The following is a 16,276-nucleotide window of genomic DNA, read 5'->3' on the forward strand; positions in this document are numbered from 1 at the left end:
TCTTCAGGCCGTAGTATTTTCGTAGCCTCTTCAGGCCGTAGTATTTTTGTAGCCTCTTCAGGCCGTAGTATTTTCGTAGCCTCTTCAGGCCGTAGTATTTTCATAGCCTCTTTAGGCCGTAGTATTTTCATAGCCTCTCCAGGCCGTCTGCTGGTGTTGATGATGTGATTGCCCCTTGACGAGGATTGTTGATAAGTGGTGCCCTTGTGTTGGTGGGCAAATGAGTAGATGGTTGACAGAGATTCTGGTGTTGCCCCTGCCATGTGAGTATTGTGATGCCTCTCCAGGCGAAATGTTGAGTCCTTTTGATTCATTGATTGTTGTGGAATGAAAGACTGCCCCTAAGTGGATGGGCAGGAGATGTTTGTTGTGCCCCTGTGTTGGTGGGCAGAGAAGTGGATGGCTGGCGGGGATTCCAGTGTTGCCCCTACCACGTGAGTATTGTGATGCCTCTTCAGGCGCTGCTTGTGATAGATTTTTTTTTAAGTTCATTTTTGTTTAGCTTCGGCTCTTTCATGTTTGAAGCTTTCCTTTTTCTGCTATTTTTATAAATGCTTCGACTTTTTTCAACATGTATGAAGCCTGCCTTTTTCTGTTTTTTTTTTATCTTTTGTTGTCATCATTGGTGGAGGGATCACATGATGATGTTATTTGTTGAATCTTTATTGATGAGTGTTATTTTGGAAGCCACTTCTGGCTTTGGTTAGGAAGTCATTCCTGGTCTTGGCATTCTCTTAGATCATCCTTCATTCAGTTGAGGAGTAGGGCGCGATGGCCTCTTCATGCTTATAGGCTTTCTTGTTTGATTGTTGAGCTTTTATGAATGCTTCAGCCTCTTGATTCCTCCAGCAAGTGATGGATAGACACACACAAAGAATGCAAGAATGCAAAAAAACATGCAAAGCAGAAGTGGATTGGATTTTTTTTTCAAATTTCCTTTTTTTTAAATGAACTTATACCCTTTTGTGCACGCTTGTGCCAATGCATGTTATGCAGTGATGCTTCTATGCTAATGCTTAAAATGCAAATTTATTTTTACTTTCAAGAAATTAATTTATGCGCATTGATCAATGACATGGACTGTTAGCCTTTAGCCCTGTCGAATTCAGTGTTGCTTCTTGAACCTGAGGTTTGTGTAGTTCTGCCCTCTTGCTTGTACCGAATATGATATGTTAGCTCTTAGATTAGGTGTACCTAGACTCTGTTCTAGGACACCTCCATCTTCTCCTTGTGAGTTTTCACTGTGCATACTCCGTGTATCTCTCAAATTTATCTTAATGCCATATAGGTCAAGAGGAAAGAGAGGAAGAGGATATATATATATTTTTTGTAAAAGTTTTGGTAGAAAGGATTTTTTTCAAAAATGGTTTATAGAAGAATGGTTGGCCGAGGTAGGCTAGTGGTTTAGGCTGATGAACAAGCACATTCAAAGTGAGGAAATCATTTTCTGCATTAGCTTATTATTTCCTTCAAAGTTAAGCGATGACTTGGGATTGCATATTGATTAAATGATCTTCTCGAGCCGCCTTTCAGTTTTCAGCTCGGGATGCTACTTTGTCCTAACTTTTGCCTAGGTTACTTGAGATGTGTTCCCTAGCGGACATTTTCTTTTGATCCTTACTTTTGCCTAGGCTACCCTTTTTGTTTGTGAGTCTCCTAGCGGACCTTGCCCTAATTTTTGCGCAGCCCCCTTAGTGGGTTTCCTGCCAGGCTTTTGTCTTTGCAGCATTTGTGATCATCTTTCATTCATTCATTAAAGGGGGATGCCCCTTGCACTGATTTCATTTGGACTTTTATCCACAAGTCATGCCCAATTCGATTGATCTTTATGTGTTTTTTTTATTGCGTATTAAGCCATTGTTTCTGACGACGTCCTTATTTCAAATGTACTTGTTCATTTAAGGTTTGATGACGAGGCTTAGAGTAGATAAAAGGGAGAAGAGAAATGAAGTAGAAAAGTGTATGGCATTAAAATATAATTGTCAATTTACACGTGCCCATTTAATGTAGCTTGAGGGCCCGAGCATGCCCCAAGTTCGTGATTCGTACACAAAGGAAAAGAAGGAGGTTGCCCCTTAGAGAGGCTTAGGTCATCTAACTGTAGAGCTAGTCCTTCACTTGCTTGGATGTGGCGCTTCAGAAGATTTTGTGTAGAGGGAGGGCCTTTAGCTTCTTCTCTCATGAAGGTTTTCTCAACCCATATCTTTCCTGAGATGTAGGAAGAGGTAGAAGCGATGATAGAGCTTTCTATGAAATCTCGAGAGGAACGTTCAAGCTGTCTCTCAATTTTCAGCTCGAACAGACAGTGTTTTTTTTTTTTTTATTTATTTATTTATTTTTATTTTTTTGCCTAGAACGCCCTTTGCGGGTTTTCATTCTAGCAGCTTCTTAACAAGCAATGCTTCTCTCTTGTTGAAATCACCTTTCGAGAAAGCTCTAATCGTTTTGCCTCAGTGTTTGAGAGATTCGTCATCCTCAGGTTCTTACAACTCGTTAGGAGTGTGGGTTCGTCCATCCCTATTCCGCCTAGATTTCACGGTTGCACGACACGGCTTTGTCCTCTTAAGGCATCTTGATGATTTACCCTAAACTCTTTATGCACGGTTTGCTTCCATTACTTCCGACTAACGCACATAGGTTAATTTCCCTTTTTATTCTCATTTATTCTTTTTCAAGGAGGGATATGCTCTAAACGAATGTAATGCAGAATGTATAAAAAGTTGAGAATAATAAATATCAGTCTCATTGATTTATTTATATGTGAATGCTCAAATAGATTTTGACAGTATTAAGTGAGAGTCTATATTAGATTCTAAGAAGACTTACTTTAAAAAACATATCAAAGCAAGTGCCCCACTATAGTATTTTTTAAAATCGATTTGGGCTTTTCTTTAGAGCACAGGTACTGTCGTATATTAGAGCATTCACTTCTCTTAACTTTCTATACATACTGCAACCTAATCCTCCTTAGCTAATAAAATAAAATGAATGAAATTAATGAGCTAATCTAGAATGCATGTCATCCTTTTTTTTTAACTAATCTTTATCATGTTTCTATTATCTAAAAGGGAATGATGCATGGTAAATAAGAGACTTCTTTTATTGATTTTTTTTTTTTACAAAAAGGAAACTATCTATATGATGTTAATGGAATGCTGACCTAAGAATGTACGAAGGGGTATAAAATTTTTATTATTATTTTTATTATTTTATTATTATCTATTTGCTCATTTTAAAATTCCAATCCACTCTTATTAGAAGAAATAGTACAAACAAATGCACACACACATGCTCAATCAATGTACACCCACGAACGATTGTGTTCAAATCCTTGGTCTGTGGTCCCTGTCAAGAAAAGTGTGTGGTATAGGACGGTTCTAATCTCACTGGTCTTTAAGGCCCCCAAGGTGCCCCCATTACAGGGACCCAGTATCTCTGTCGCCGTCACCTGGCAAATTCTAAGGTCTGTCACAGTATTTCAGGCTAGAGTAACCGGTTATCACCTTGAGTGTGATTTCCGACAAGGCTCGCAGGCTCTAAGGCCAAACTTGGGCCGGTCGTACGTCAACCACTCCCTATGGTTAATACCCTCATGCCCCCGGGTGTAGGGGGAACTGTTGTGTGCAAAGATTTGTGTACAATTTTATTTCAAATAGGTGCGGAATTTAAATAAGCAAACAGATATCAAAGCCAAACAAAGAAAACAAACAAGGTAAAGGGGAAAAATATTTAAATTATTATTTTTTATTTTATTAACTTCATCAATTAAATGGGCCTGACCCTCTTTAAACTTCCCCAGTGGAGTCGCCATCTGTCGCAACCCGAAAATTTCCGATCTTGCGACTAATGGTTTAGACATCCTTTTAAAAGTCTCATTAATTAAGGAATGTCCGGACACCAGACTAATCCTTAATTAATGATTTTGAAAATAGGTTCATGGAGTCGTCACCAATATTTTACTCAAAACATTGGAAAAAGAAAAGGTTTTTAAAAGTCCAATAATGGCCTTGATAACCAGAATTGGGTTCGGGGGTCGGTTACGTGTAGGGAAGGTATTAAGCACCCCTACAACGCCCTTAATCGGTACCCTATGACGAAGTTAACATTATAAATAATAATAATATAAATATTAAATCCCCTTTTATTGATGACTATTTACATGCTTGAAATTTAAATTATACAATTAATCTTAAAATGTCTACATGATTATTTTTATTATAAATAATATTTATTAAAAATAAGAAATAAAAGAGAGAGAAGAAAATTAGCTAAAATACCTCTTGAACGAGCTCTATTAATCTTCAAAGATGGAGATTTGGGTGCTTTTTGGCAACCCTTCACACTACAATGCCTCACAAAAATCTCAAGAAATATAAAAGAGAGGAGAGAGAAAAAGAGAGAAATTTCGTGCTCTAGGGAGTCTGGACGAAATTTTGGGGTCCTCAAACTGCTGGCCGAGATTTTCTATTTATAGGCATCAGATGTGGGCCGGAACGGCCCGTTCCGGATCCGAACGTTATGCAGTACATTGCGCCCTAGAACGGCCCGTTCTGAAACCAGAACGGCCCGTTCCGGGGAACCAGAACGGCCTGTTCTGATTTCAGAACGGCCGTTCTGGGGTACAGATTTTAAGCCCCCTTGATTGGTTCGGAACGGCCCGTTCTGGTCTAGAACGGCCCGTTCCAACCTATATTTTTTTAGGCTTATTAGAAGCCCAGAACGGCCCGTTCTGATTGAGAACGGCCCGTTCCGGACTTGGGAACGGCCCGTTCCGATTTTGGAACGGCCCGTTCCGGGCCACTAAAAAATTGGTTTGGGCCTTTGGGCCCTCTGATGTCCTATCTTGTTATTTGTATGCCCCCCCGGACGAAATTGGGTGTCTACAATTATAAGTCTTTTTGGCAGGTTGGAATGACTCGTTCCAGTTTGGGAATGGCCCGTTCTGAGCTAGAATTTATAATTCTTTTTGGAAGGTTGGAACGACCCGTTTCAATTTCGGAATGGCCAGTTCCGGGCTAGAAATTATAGGTCTTTTTGGAAGGTTGGAACGACCCGTTCTGGACTACTAAAATCATATGAAAATTTCTAAATTACCCTCCATAAAATATAAAAATTGAGGTGTTACATTTGACGTCCATATTTTTTCTTTTTTATTCTTTCTTGTATATACCTTTATTGCTATTTTTTTAAAAATAAAATTAATATTTTCCTGATGAAATTGGGTTACTACAATTTGTACTCAAGCACAATTTTATTATTTTATTATTTTATAAAGAAATATAACTTATTTTGACTCCATGCTCAAAGTAACGATTGATCCCTGGTTATTAGTTACAAAATAAATGTATAATCACTTGAGATAACGACTTTTCATTTTAAGCATTGTTTTTAAAGCTAGGGAAAAATGATTTTTGGATTATTATGTTCAAACATTTGTGGAGTGCATTGCTGAAAATGAGTTTATCTATTCAAATGGACAGCTTATGCTCAACTTGCATACAATTTCTTTAATTTATGTGATTTGATCCGACATGAATATGAATTGATTTTTAGGTCTATGATATTAATTAACTTCTATTATGGGGTTTTAAGTTGTTTGTTGGACTGTATCAACTTATTTGGTTCAGAAAGCCCAACCAAATAAATTGGTGTTTAAGGGTGTTAAAGTGGGCTTAATATGCTCTAATCCAATTTTAAGTTCCTTAAATATGATCGAATGGATTGATTGTTAGAAGTGAGTTGAGAATCACCTTTTAAAAAAATGCTAGGCAAATTAAAATTAATAAATTTAACTCTCACTTTGAACTAATGAAATAAACTCAAGACTATTATTATGTTAAAAAATATTAAAAAACACACTTAAAAAGAGATAGTATGTCAAATAATACACCTATCTAATATGAAATTACATCTTAATTTCCCTAATTAATATTTGATATATAATTCATTATATTAAGAGTCGTGTCTAGCATAATATATAATATGATAAAATATTTAAAAAAATGTAGTTGTCAAAAATTGAGTCTCTTTCAAACTTTTGTTAAAAGTTAAGAACTTTCTTTTTTCTCTTTTTCTAGAGATCCTTTAGGTGAGTTGAGATATTTATAATGACACTTTGACGCTCTTGCCAAAAAGATAATAATGTTACATACAAGTATTATAAAGGTGTAATATATGTATCTTATGAAAATATGTTACACATCATTAGGAGTTATAATAAAAATGTTTATCAATTATTATTATTATTAATAATTATATTAGATGTTACTTCATTTTCCATTTATTATTTGACCATATTCAATATATAAGCCCCCAAGTCTTGAGTCTATGGAAGAAGAGGTTTGATTGTTTAAAGTGCATTCATAAACATTTTAACCAAAACATGTAGTTTTTGTTTAATTATCATGTCATAAATGAAAATTAAACTTTGTTTGTACAAGTAGTAGACACATTTTTGTTTGATAGAAATTTTTCTTATTGAAGTGAATTGTAAAAGATAATTAACTAAAATTTATCGACTAAAAATTTTATTCAGCCAATTCGACTAAGATTTTACAATTGGATTTTATATTTGAAAACTTTCATCCGATAATATTTACTAGGATGAGAACATGTTGGCATCTTATATGAGAGCTTCTCTATCAATATTTTATACTTGAAAAAATCCATGTGAGAGTTTTTGCACTAGTGAGAACACGTTGACTTATCAGATGAGAACTTATTAGTTAATATTTTATACTTCGAAAAATCCATCCGAGAGTATTTACTCAGATGTGAACATGTCAACTTCTCATATGAAAACTTGTTGACCAAAATTTTATACAAGAGCATTTACTTGTATGAGAACTACATGCCTGCTTCTTGAATGAGAAATTATCGACCGAAGATTTATACTTGAAAAAATTCATCTGGAGTTTTTACTCAAGTGAGAACATGTTGACTTCTCAATGAGAATTTGTTGGTCAAAATCTTATACTTGGATAACTCCATGAGTTTTTACTTGGATGAGAACATGTTGAATTCTCGAATGAAAACTTGTTGGTTAAGATTTTATACCTAGAAAAATCCATACAAAAGCTTTTACACTAGTGAGAACATGTTGGCTTCTTACATAAGAACTTGTTAGCCAATATTTTTTACTTGGAGAATCCATCTGAGATAATTTTTTGGGTTAATAACATGTTGATTTCTCTCATGGAAACTTCCTTATCAATGTTTTATACTTGAGTTTTAACTTGCATCTAAGAGCACTTATTCAGAGAAAATCTTTTAAGCTAAGATTTTATACTTATATTTTAACTTGTATTTGAGAACATTTACTTGGATGAGATATTCTTTACTAAAATTTTATACTTTAATTTTAACTAAATTAATACCAACAAACATAACACATGATTGTATTTGATTTAGGGTTGACTTGTCACGTGACTTAATAAAAAAACTCAAAACATAACTTTAAAAAAAAATATAATGAAAAAAAAATATATATATATATATGAGTGAAAAATAATTTTTATCTTAAAAATTAGTTTTGTTAAGTCACATTTTCTTATAATAATTAAAATTTATCTCAATATCATTAGACTAATACTTCAATTATGCAAGGTATAGTTAAATATCTCGTATCAACAAAAAAGAAAAATATATTTTTTAATGGATATGATTTACGTATCTCTTAAAGTTAATAATTAAATATTAATCTCTATAAACCGAACATTATTTTCATGGAAATCAAACATAAAAAATAATGTCAACAACAGTCCCAAAGAAATCAGAAAGAAAAAAAAAAAGAAATCAACATTCCTTAGCCCATGGTGTGAGTTTCTGTTTGGCAGCGCAATGCAAGGTAAAAAAAAATAGTGCACCATACCTGAAAGAGGTTTAAGGAGTGAGGGAGCAGTGAAAATCGGAAAAAAACCCCTAAAAATCAATGTTGCCCAAGGGCTCTCAACTCCACCTTCTCCCTCTATCAACGAAGCATGAGTTTTCGCAGCTTCGACGTTCAGCGTTTACCCTGGCCGACGGAGCCCAAACGGAAGACGCCGCCGCAATAGCCAAACTAGTCCTCGAATCCGACCCACGCACTCTCCCCGAGGCCCTATACAGACCCACCATCAAATGGACCCCAGAGCTCGTGGACAAGGTCCTGAAGCGCCTCTGGAACCACGGGCCCAAGGCCCTCCAATTCTTCAAGCACCTGGGCCGCCACCCCGCCTACACCCACTCCCCCTCGGCCTTCGACCACGCCATCGACATCGCGGCCCGCATGCGCGACTACAACTCCGCATGGGCCCTCCTGGCCCGCATGCGCTCCCTCCGCCGCGGCCCAATTCCCCGCACCTTCGCCATCCTCGCCGAGCGCTACGTCTCCGCCGGAAAGCCCCACCGCGCCGTGAATCTCTTCCTCTCCATGCACGACTATGGTTGCCGCCAGGATCTTCACTCCTTCAACACCATCCTCGACATCCTCTGCAAGTCCAAGCGCGTCGAAATGGCGCACGACCTCTTCAAAACCCTAAGAAACAAATTCAACGCCGATAGCGTTAGTTACAACATAATCGCCAACGGTTACTGCATCGTTAAGCGCACGCCGATGGCGCTGCAGGTTTTGAAGGAAATGGTGGAGCGAGGGATTAGCCCTACCATGGTCACGTATAACACGATGCTCAAAGGGTATTTCAGGAATAAACAATTGAAAGAGGCTTGGGAGTTTTACTTGGAGATGAGGAAGAGGAAGTGCGAGATTGATGTTGTGACTTACACCACTGTGATTCACGGGTTTGGTGTTGCGGGTGAGGTTAAGAAATCTCGTAGGGTTTTTGATGAGATGGTGAAGGAAGGTGTGGCTCCTTCGGTTGCTACTTACAATGCTTTGATTCAGGTTTTGTGTAAGAAGGAGAGTGTGGAGAGTGCAGTGGTGGTTTTTGAGGAGATGGTGAGGGAGGGGTTGTGTGTGCCTAATGTGACAACTTACAACGTTGTGATCAGAGGTTTTTGTCATGTTGGGGACATGGAGAGGGCGTTGGGGTTTATGGGGAGGATGGAGGAGCATGGTTTGAGGGCTAGTGTTCAGACTTATAATGTTCTACTTCGGTACTTTTGTGATGCTGGGGAGATTGAGAAGGGTTTGGAGGTGTTTGGGAAGATGGGGGGTGGTGAGTGTTTGCCTAATTTGGATACTTACAACGTTTTGATTTGTGCAATGTTTGTGAGGAAGAAGTCGGAGGATTTGGTGGTGGCTGGGAAGTTATTGATGGAGATGATTGATAGAGGGTTCTTGCCTAGGAAGTTTACTTTTAATAGGGTTTTGAATGGACTTGTTCTTACTGGAAATCAGGAGTTCGCAAAGGAGATACTTAGAAAGCAGAGCAAGTGCGGCAGGGTTGTTCGTCGTTTGAAATTGTGACATGTTTTATTGTTGGATTTCGTAGGTTTTTGTTTCTTTCTTAGCACCATTAACATTTAGAAGAGGCTTCGATTGTTTTTGTCGAGATAATATTGGTCACTGCTCACTTGTGATGTTAGGTACTTGAAGGAAGACAATTCACATTGTTCTGAACATCAGGAAATGTATGGAGTGTTCAATTGGAGAGCATGTTCTGCATTCTGCTGGACACTCTGGTGATGAATCCACCATTGCTGAAAATGTTACTTTCAGGTTCATTTGAATATTGCATTTTGATATCCTTTTTTCTATTTGTGTTCTTGAACAAAACATTATATGGTGTGGATTTCAATGTTTTATGGTGCTTAAACTTTACATGATTATTGAGTTTCCTTGATTCTAAGCTTGGCTTATTTCAAGTTACAATGTGATATGTTGCTGAAACAGAGTTTGGTTCAATAAGCATTTTTCTTCTTGTTATCCTTGGATGTCTATACAATCTTCCACGGATTTGTTCACCGAGTTGGATCACATGAGGGGGTTGCTGCAAGAGTCCAAGGAGAGGGAGTGCAAGCTGCATGCTGAGCTGGCAGAGTGCAGGAAGAGGGTGAGTGAGGTGGATGAGGTTGTCAAGAGGGTTGGCTTGTTGGGACAGGAGAAGGCCATGCTCTCTGAGCAATTGGCTGGTTTGACATGTGAGGAGGCGAAAGGGGAAGAGCAACAGCTCAAGGAAGTGAAAGTGCAGAATCTTGAGCTGGAAGTTGTGGAGTTGAGGAGGCTGAATAAGGAGCTGCAGATGCAGAAGAGGGACCTCTCTTGCAAACTCTCTTCTCTTGAGGCTCAGCTGGCTTGTCCTAACAAATCTTCTGAGGTGGTTTTCTCAATTTGGCTTCTTTGCTTTTATGAGACATTGAAATGTCTTGTCTGTTTTTTGTTTGGTTGTTTGTTGGGTTGGAAAGGGTTTTGGATGGAAGTGTAGTGTGTGTTGGACTCACGTTTAATCAGGCAAGATGATGTTGAAATATATTTTAGGTGAATGTTCATATGTTTGATTTTTGGAGTCTAAAATTGATTGAGTTTAAGTTAAAGATACTAATTTAGGCCTTGGATAAAAAAAATATATATTGAGTTTTAGTACTGGCTTGTGTTTAGAATTAAGACATCCCTTCAAAATCAATTCTAACCAAATTCATTCAAAAAAAATTTTACAAATAATATGACATGAACAATGTGAATGTACAAATTAGAAGAAAAGATGCTTCATTACTTGTGGCACTTTGTTTGAGTTAAATAATTAATTAATTAATGTGAATACAAATTATTTAGCAACGCTTCATTGCTTAATACACTCTTATTCATTACTTAACATTTCAGATTCCAGATTTCTTTTGCTCGTTGATTTGTTTTGATTGCATACATGTATGTTTAGGGTGAGCACTTGCAAAATTTATTTTTGAATGAAATTGATTTTAAAGTTGATTTTGAAACGAGTGATTTATGTTTGGATGTTTTTATTCTGAAGGCAAGCCGGTAGTAATACTCAGTAAATTTTTGGATCTTACACAAAAATTATCTTAAATTATTTCCACTCAAACTCAATTTTAGACTCAAAATGAAATCTTTAAAAGCCGGACATAACACATGATTTTATATGATCCAACGAGAATCCAAACATAAACTGATGTATGTTTTGCTGGTTTCTTATATTTATCCTTTTATGTTTTATAGTTTCCCCAATAATTTTCTAAACTAGTAAGTGTGAACTTTACTTGAGTTTGTCTGATTGGCTTTTTTTTTTGGTTGATCAGAGTGACATTGTTGCCAAAATTAAAGCCGAGGCATCAATGCTGAGGGTCACGAATGAAGACCTGTGCAAGCAAGTAGAAGGTTTACAGATAAGCAGGTTGAATGAGGTTGAGGAGCTTGCCTACTTGAGGTGGGTGAATTCATGTTTAAGAAACGAGTTGAAGAACACATGCTCAGCATTGGATTCTGATAAGCCATCTAGCCCTCACTCTGTTGTGAGCAATAGTAGTGGAGACTGTGTTGGTTCTTTCTCTGATCAAACCAATAGGTACCTAAGTTGTGGCATTGAAAATAGGTTCAATATGATGAAGAAGCCAAAAAAGTGACCCATCGCTAGTGACCATTTATCCCAAGTAGAGTGCCAAGGTAATCTCATTGAGAAAAATTGGATTGAATCAGATGTAGGGGGAAGCCCCAGAAGAAGACACTCTATCAGTGGATCAAACTACTCAGAGGAAGAAGTTGTTTTGAGTAAGAGAAGACAGTCTGATTGTTTTGTATGTTCAAAAGAAATGGAAAAGGAATCAGTGCCATTATCTGTTCAACAATCTGGTTTAGAGATTGCACAAAGACCACAATATTTTGGCAATTGCCAAGAGGCTAACAAGCTTTTGGTTTCTTCAGATGTTGAGAAGAGGGCCCTACGTGTTCCTAATCCCCCTCCAAGGCCTTCATGTTCTATTTCTAGCAAAACAAAACAAGAAAGTTCAGCTCAAGTTCCACCTCCTCCACCTCCACCTCCTCCACCACCTCCGATGAATTTTGCATCGAGAAGTAACACGGCCACTGTGAAACGAGCCCCACAAGTGGTGGAATTGTACCATTCACTTATGAAGAGAGACTCTAGAAAAGATTCTTCTAATGGAGGACTATCTGATGCACCTGATGTTGCTGTTGTTCGTAGTAGCATGATAGGAGAAATTGAAAATCGTTCATCACACTTGCTTGCTGTGAGTAACTATTGATGATTTTAGCTAGCATGTCATTTTATATTATTCATGATTTCTTGTATTTTCAAGCATACATAGAGGGGGAATGGAATCTTCTCAGCTACATGGCTTGCTTTTAGAACTTAATTTATTGAATGGTTTGCCTCACATCTATGTGGCTAATAAGTCTCTGTTGATATGTATGTAGATAAAGGCCGATATAGAGACTCAGGGAGAATTTGTGAATTCATTGATTAGAGAGGTGAACAATGCAGTTTATCAGAACATAGAAGATGTAGTTGCATTTGTGAAGTGGCTGGATGATGAACTTTGCTTTCTTGTAAGTTGCTTTTTTCTTATGATCTTTGTAGCTTGAAATTATGCCATGTCCAAATTCAGGTATAAACTTTGCTACTTCTAGAGTGAATAGGTCCAATTTATCCATCATGAAGTTAAAATATGTGGTTGTTATTGTTCGTAGGATCTGTAGGAGATTCTTTTCCATTATACCTATGAAAATTTATAAATGTTATGTTATGCTTGTATCTGTCATCTGGTTGAACTATGATTGTGTGCATTCGAAGGTGGATGGGCTTTTTGACCATAGTGGGGTCATTTTGGAAGTTTTTTACGTAAATGGGGTTCTTTTGAAAGTATTTACGCCTTTGAGGCTGTTTATAACGGTGTCGCTATGGGCCATAGCGACACCAGTGACACGTGGCATTTTTGAAAGTCCACGAAAGCCATGAAAGCCATATTGATAGTGTCGCTACAGCCTATAGCGCCACAAAATAGCTTCACTAAAGTCGCTATAACCTACAGCGCCACATATTTAATATAAAAAAATGATTTTAGAAATAAATTAAAATGTGATAAAAAATAATTTATTTAATAATTTAAAAAAAAAAAACAAAAAAATAGTGGCGCTATGGTCTATAGCGACACAATGTCGCTATAGGCCACAGCGCCACTTATTTTAAAAATTAAAAAACGTAAATAAAAAAATAAATATGTAAAAAATAAAGAAAAATTAGAAATAGCTAAATATATAAATACATATTTTTATGATATTCGTAAATAAATTAAAATGTAATAAATTATTTAATAATTTAAAAAAAATATATATAGTGAAGCTGTGGCGCTATAGGCCACAGCGACACTTTAAAGGCTCCTCCTTTACCTCCTCCTGCACTCATTTACCTGCTCCCTGCACACATACATACATTCCACATTTAATTAACTCACACATCATAATACTAATAATAATAAACATAAGAATACTAGAATTAATTAAAGAAAGACCATGAACCTTGTCGATTCCCAGAATACCAATGATCTGGCTCTCGTATTCACCTTATAGGCACGTTCATATATGGGGATATAAACAAATTAATATTTAACTTTATAATTACAAATTAATATAAAATAAAAAAAATTTAAAATAAAAAAAAAACAAATTAATTAGTGGCGCTATGGGCTATAGCGACACTGTGTCGCTATAGGCCATAGCGCCACTCAGAAAAATAATTATATATATTTTTTAAAATTACGTTTTTAAAAAACTATTTTTTATTTTTATAAATATATAATAAGTAAACTCAGTTGATTATTTTAAGCATACATTTAAATTATTTTAGTTTTTTTCGTTTTTTTTCTTAAATGGTGTCGCTATGGGCTACACCATTTTTATTGGCTCACCAACTGTGTCGCCTCAGCCCATAGCGACACTGGTATGGCTCATTCGAGCCCACTCTACACCAAAAAAAAAAAATGCCACGTGGCATTGGTGTCGCTATGGGCCATAGCGACACCGTTATAAACAGCCCCAAAGGTGTAAATATTTTTAAAAGAACCCCATTTAAGTAAATAAGTTTCTAAATGATCCTACTTTGGTCAAAAAGCCAGGTGGATGAGAGGGCCGTGCTTAAGCATTTTGATTGGCCAGAGAAGAAAGCTGACACATTAAGAGAAGCAGCATTTGGGTATCAAGATTTGAAAAAGTTAGAATTTGAAGTTTCCTCCTACAAGGATGATCCCCGGCTTCCTTGTGATATTGCTCTAAAGAAAATGGTTGCATTATCGGAAAAGGAAATTACTCAAATATTTGAAAAAACACTCTTAAGCCTTAAGTTTAGTATGAACATGTTTGGATATAAGATTAGAAGTTTTAAGAACTTACATGTTTGGATATAAGATTAGAAGTTTTAAGAACTTCTCTCCAGAGAAATATTCTATTTTCAATAGAAAATCTCTCAAAAATTCTTAATAGACCATATCCAAACAGGCTCTCTATGTCTACCAAAATTCTTATGAACATGTTTGTGTTTCTTTGTTAGGATGGAGCGTACGGTTTATAACCTTCTTCGCACAAGAGAATCATTAATGCGTCACTGTAAGGAGTTTCAAATTCCCATTGAGTGGATGCTTGATAATGGAATCATTGGCAAGGTACGTCACACTGTGCATCAATTCTTACAAAATGCAAATAATAAATTTATAAAAAGAAATTACAGTATTTGGCACTATAATACTATGAGATCATAGCATTTTAATATACTTTAGCACTGATATCAGCAATTGCTTCTATAACACACAAAAAAGAATATTAGTATTTATTTCTATTGGATTATGTTCAATTTTTTCATGGAGAAATTAATATGAAATTAAGCATGTTAGTTATACATATGGTGACCCATAATGATTACGCTGGCAATTAGGCTTGTTTTAACAATCATCCATCTAGCAAGATAATTGTAAAATTCTATCCGATATTGCTTATGTGAATCAACAACTATTTTTTGCAGATAAAGTTAAGCTCAGTTAAATTGGCTAAAAGGTATATGAAAAGGGTAGCTATGGAACTTCAAGCAAAGTCAGCACTAGAAAAAGATCCTGCAATGGATTACATGCTTCTCCAAGGAGTGAGATTTGCTTTTAGAATCCATCAGGTCTGTCCTCTAATACACTTCAGCATCTCAGTTTTTGCTTTTTAAGATGTTCCTCCAATGCAAAGTGAAACTCATGTTGCTTTACACTTACTTTTTTTATGTACACTCTTGGTGTAAGACATTTTCCCACAAACATCTATTTTATCACTATTCTAACAACATTTTTCTAGTATTGTCGTTCTCCTCTTTATAATAAAACTGCGTAGTAATATACATTTGAGCCTATTAATCTCCATATCTTTGTCAATGCAGTTTGCAGGAGGATTTGATGCAGAAACAATGCATGCATTTGAGGAATTTCGCAATCTTGCTTCTCTTCTTAACAAAACATGAGTAAAATGGTGATGATGGGTTTCAGCTTACCATCTCAGTAAGCCGGATACTAACTTGTTCATAGTTGCAATCAAGATTGGTTTGATCTGTGATTGCATTACATTTTGGTAGTGAAAAATAGGCAAGATTTTGTAATATGTACAAACCAGGTCTTTTTTGGAGAGATCAGTTGAAATCAAAAAATAGAAGTCACTTCAAAATCAAATTTTGTTGTGTAACTCAAGTTCAACCGAGAAAATTTATATGGTAGAGTGAGATCTCTCAGCCCTATATTTTGATTTAATAAGATAACTTTAAACTACTTTGAGTCTCTTTGAATACAAGTTAGAAGTGTTTTTAAAAAATTTTCTATTGAAAATAAATAGTATTTCCTTATAAAAAAAAATTCTCAAAAGCGTTTTTAAATTTGTATCTTTAAAGATTTTTTTGAAGGACCGATAACAATTTTTGGTTTGGCAAAACCATCATCACGATCCTCTAAGTATTTTACAATTGTAGAGATCCATCTTAAAATAATAAATGAAAAAAATGCTTTTAAAATTGCCATCCATTACTAGATTAGTTAACTATTGCACCATTCAAGTTTAAAAATTCACAAACTCATTGAATTTGATGAAATAGTAATAATATTTTAAAATTATATATACTAGTGGGAAGGATTGAAAGAGTCATTTTGTGCCTCCATGTATTTTATTTAAATAAAAACTAAAAAATATGAGGGACAAAAATTAAGAAAAATGACTTAATAATATATAACACTTCTAGTATTAACCCAAATAAATTTTGTACATGATATTCTTTTACAAATAAATTGTCCTTATATGAGTGTGTAGACCATATTGAAAGGTAAAATATAATCTATGTGGGGCATTTGC

General features: G+C 35.9%; 2 protein-coding genes and 1 pseudogene across 3 annotated transcripts; all 3 read left to right on the forward strand.

The window, feature by feature from the left end:
• Positions 1 to 7,793: 7,793 nt before the first annotated feature.
• LOC109818911 (pentatricopeptide repeat-containing protein At1g74900, mitochondrial) lies at positions 7,794 to 10,028 on the forward strand. The gene is made up of 2 exons (XM_020384454.3): positions 7,794 to 9,427; positions 9,526 to 10,028. Exon 1 carries the CDS (start codon positions 7,931 to 7,933, stop codon positions 9,404 to 9,406), a length of 1,476 nt encoding a protein of 491 aa, XP_020240043.2. The 5' UTR covers positions 7,794 to 7,930; the 3' UTR covers positions 9,407 to 9,427; positions 9,526 to 10,028.
• On the forward strand, positions 9,526 to 12,869 carry LOC145949327 (protein CHUP1, chloroplastic-like; annotated as a pseudogene). Its single transcript, XR_014429848.1, has 5 exons — positions 9,526 to 9,658; positions 9,833 to 10,256; positions 11,194 to 12,141; positions 12,329 to 12,460; positions 12,705 to 12,869. The product of XR_014429848.1 is annotated as a protein CHUP1, chloroplastic-like (transcript).
• Positions 12,870 to 13,790: 921 nt separating this feature from the next.
• On the forward strand, positions 13,791 to 15,401 carry LOC145952131 (protein CHUP1, chloroplastic). The gene is made up of 5 exons (XM_083064363.1): positions 13,791 to 13,850; positions 14,026 to 14,264; positions 14,457 to 14,568; positions 14,925 to 15,068; positions 15,321 to 15,401. Exons 1-5 carry the CDS (start codon positions 13,791 to 13,793, stop codon positions 15,399 to 15,401), a joined length of 636 nt encoding a protein of 211 aa, XP_082920489.1.
• Positions 15,402 to 16,276: the final 875 nt, after the last annotated feature.

This window comes from Cajanus cajan, chromosome 9, assembly GCF_000230855.2.
Source record: "Cajanus cajan strain Asha chromosome 9, NIPB_CcT2T_4, whole genome shotgun sequence".
NCBI lineage: Eukaryota > Viridiplantae > Streptophyta > Magnoliopsida > Fabales > Fabaceae > Cajanus > Cajanus cajan.

Bases quoted from the DNA above. Each gene is read 5' to 3' on its own strand.
- LOC145952131 (XM_083064363.1), top strand. From the start codon at position 13,791: ATGGGCTACACCATTTTTATTGGCTCACCAACTGTGTCGCCTCAGCCC. The intron at 14,569-14,924 runs GTACGTCACACT...TATTTTTTGCAG, and splicing joins ATAATGGAATCATTGGCAAG to ATAAAGTTAAGCTCAGTTAA. The intron at 15,069-15,320 runs GTCTGTCCTCTA...TTGTCAATGCAG, and splicing joins TTGCTTTTAGAATCCATCAG to TTTGCAGGAGGATTTGATGC.
- LOC109818911 (XM_020384454.3), top strand. From the start codon at position 7,931: ATGTTGCCCAAGGGCTCTCAACTCCACCTTCTCCCTCTATCAACGAAG.